Source organism: Morus notabilis, unplaced genomic scaffold (genome assembly GCF_000414095.1).
Source record: "Morus notabilis unplaced genomic scaffold, ASM41409v2 Scaffold7564, whole genome shotgun sequence".
NCBI lineage: Eukaryota > Viridiplantae > Streptophyta > Magnoliopsida > Rosales > Moraceae > Morus > Morus notabilis.
The window spans coordinates 1-801 of record NW_010362024.1 but is presented as its reverse complement, the minus strand read 5'-3'; the positions used below and the strand labels follow the sequence as shown (position 1 = coordinate 801).

Below are 801 nucleotides of genomic sequence, written 5' to 3'. Positions count from 1 at the left end.
TTTTTTTTTTTTAATTATTTTTTTAGCAGATAAATCTGCTTGAAATGGTGATTTCTCGTTCATGTGAAATATCTGGGCAGTGTCATCTGCGTGAAGAGGAGTAGAAAGAATACGCTTAATCTGTATATTTTATTCTCTAAATGGAGGATGAAAACGGACTTGAGCTTAGCTTGGGTCTATCTTGTGGTGGGTTGTCTGCCAAATCCAAGGGTAAAAATGGCAGCTCCTCAGATATTAGACCCGAAGAAGGTGATAGAGGAAATAAATTAGTGGATGATTTTAAGAACTTTCTAAATTCTGGGAGCCAGAAACAAGACTCGAGTGCCGGTTCCCAAAGAAGTGATTCACTAAAACCTAAGGAGAACTTTTTTAATGACCTTTCCAAGAGCAATGTTGATGCAGATGCTCCGGTAGACTTGAATGGGAAAGGAGTCTGGGGGAGCAACAATAAACCTGCTGAATTTGAAGAGGAAAAACGAGCAGAGTCTGGTAGCAAGCGCAGGATGTTTTTTGATGAGATGAACCAACAAAAGAAGCATGAGAGAGAGGCTGCTCATTTTGCTGATATAAATGACAAAGCGAGAGCTTCACACATTGCCCTGACAACAGAAGAGGGTTCAACTGCCGAAAATGAAGATGTGGCGGAGTCTGAAGTAGAGGGTTCAACATCAAGGCTGGTGCTGCAGCACGATGATGGCTCCAAAAGATTCATTGGAATTGGGGGATCTTCTGATTTTCAAAAGGAGGTTCGGGGAATTTCTGATTCAAAGGTTGTGGACCTGAATGGGCAAAAGAGATTCA

At 41.4% G+C, this 801-nt stretch overlaps 1 protein-coding gene across 1 annotated transcript; it reads left to right on the top strand.

Annotated features, from left to right (window-relative positions):
• Positions 1 to 13: 13 nt before the first annotated feature.
• LOC112092142 (ninja-family protein mc410-like) lies at positions 14 to 797 on the top strand (the record flags this gene model as incomplete). The annotated part of the gene is made up of 1 exon (XM_024167472.1): positions 14 to 797. A coding segment is annotated over exon 1 (657 nt), but the record flags the coding sequence as incomplete, so codon positions are not given.
• Positions 798 to 801: the final 4 nt, after the last annotated feature.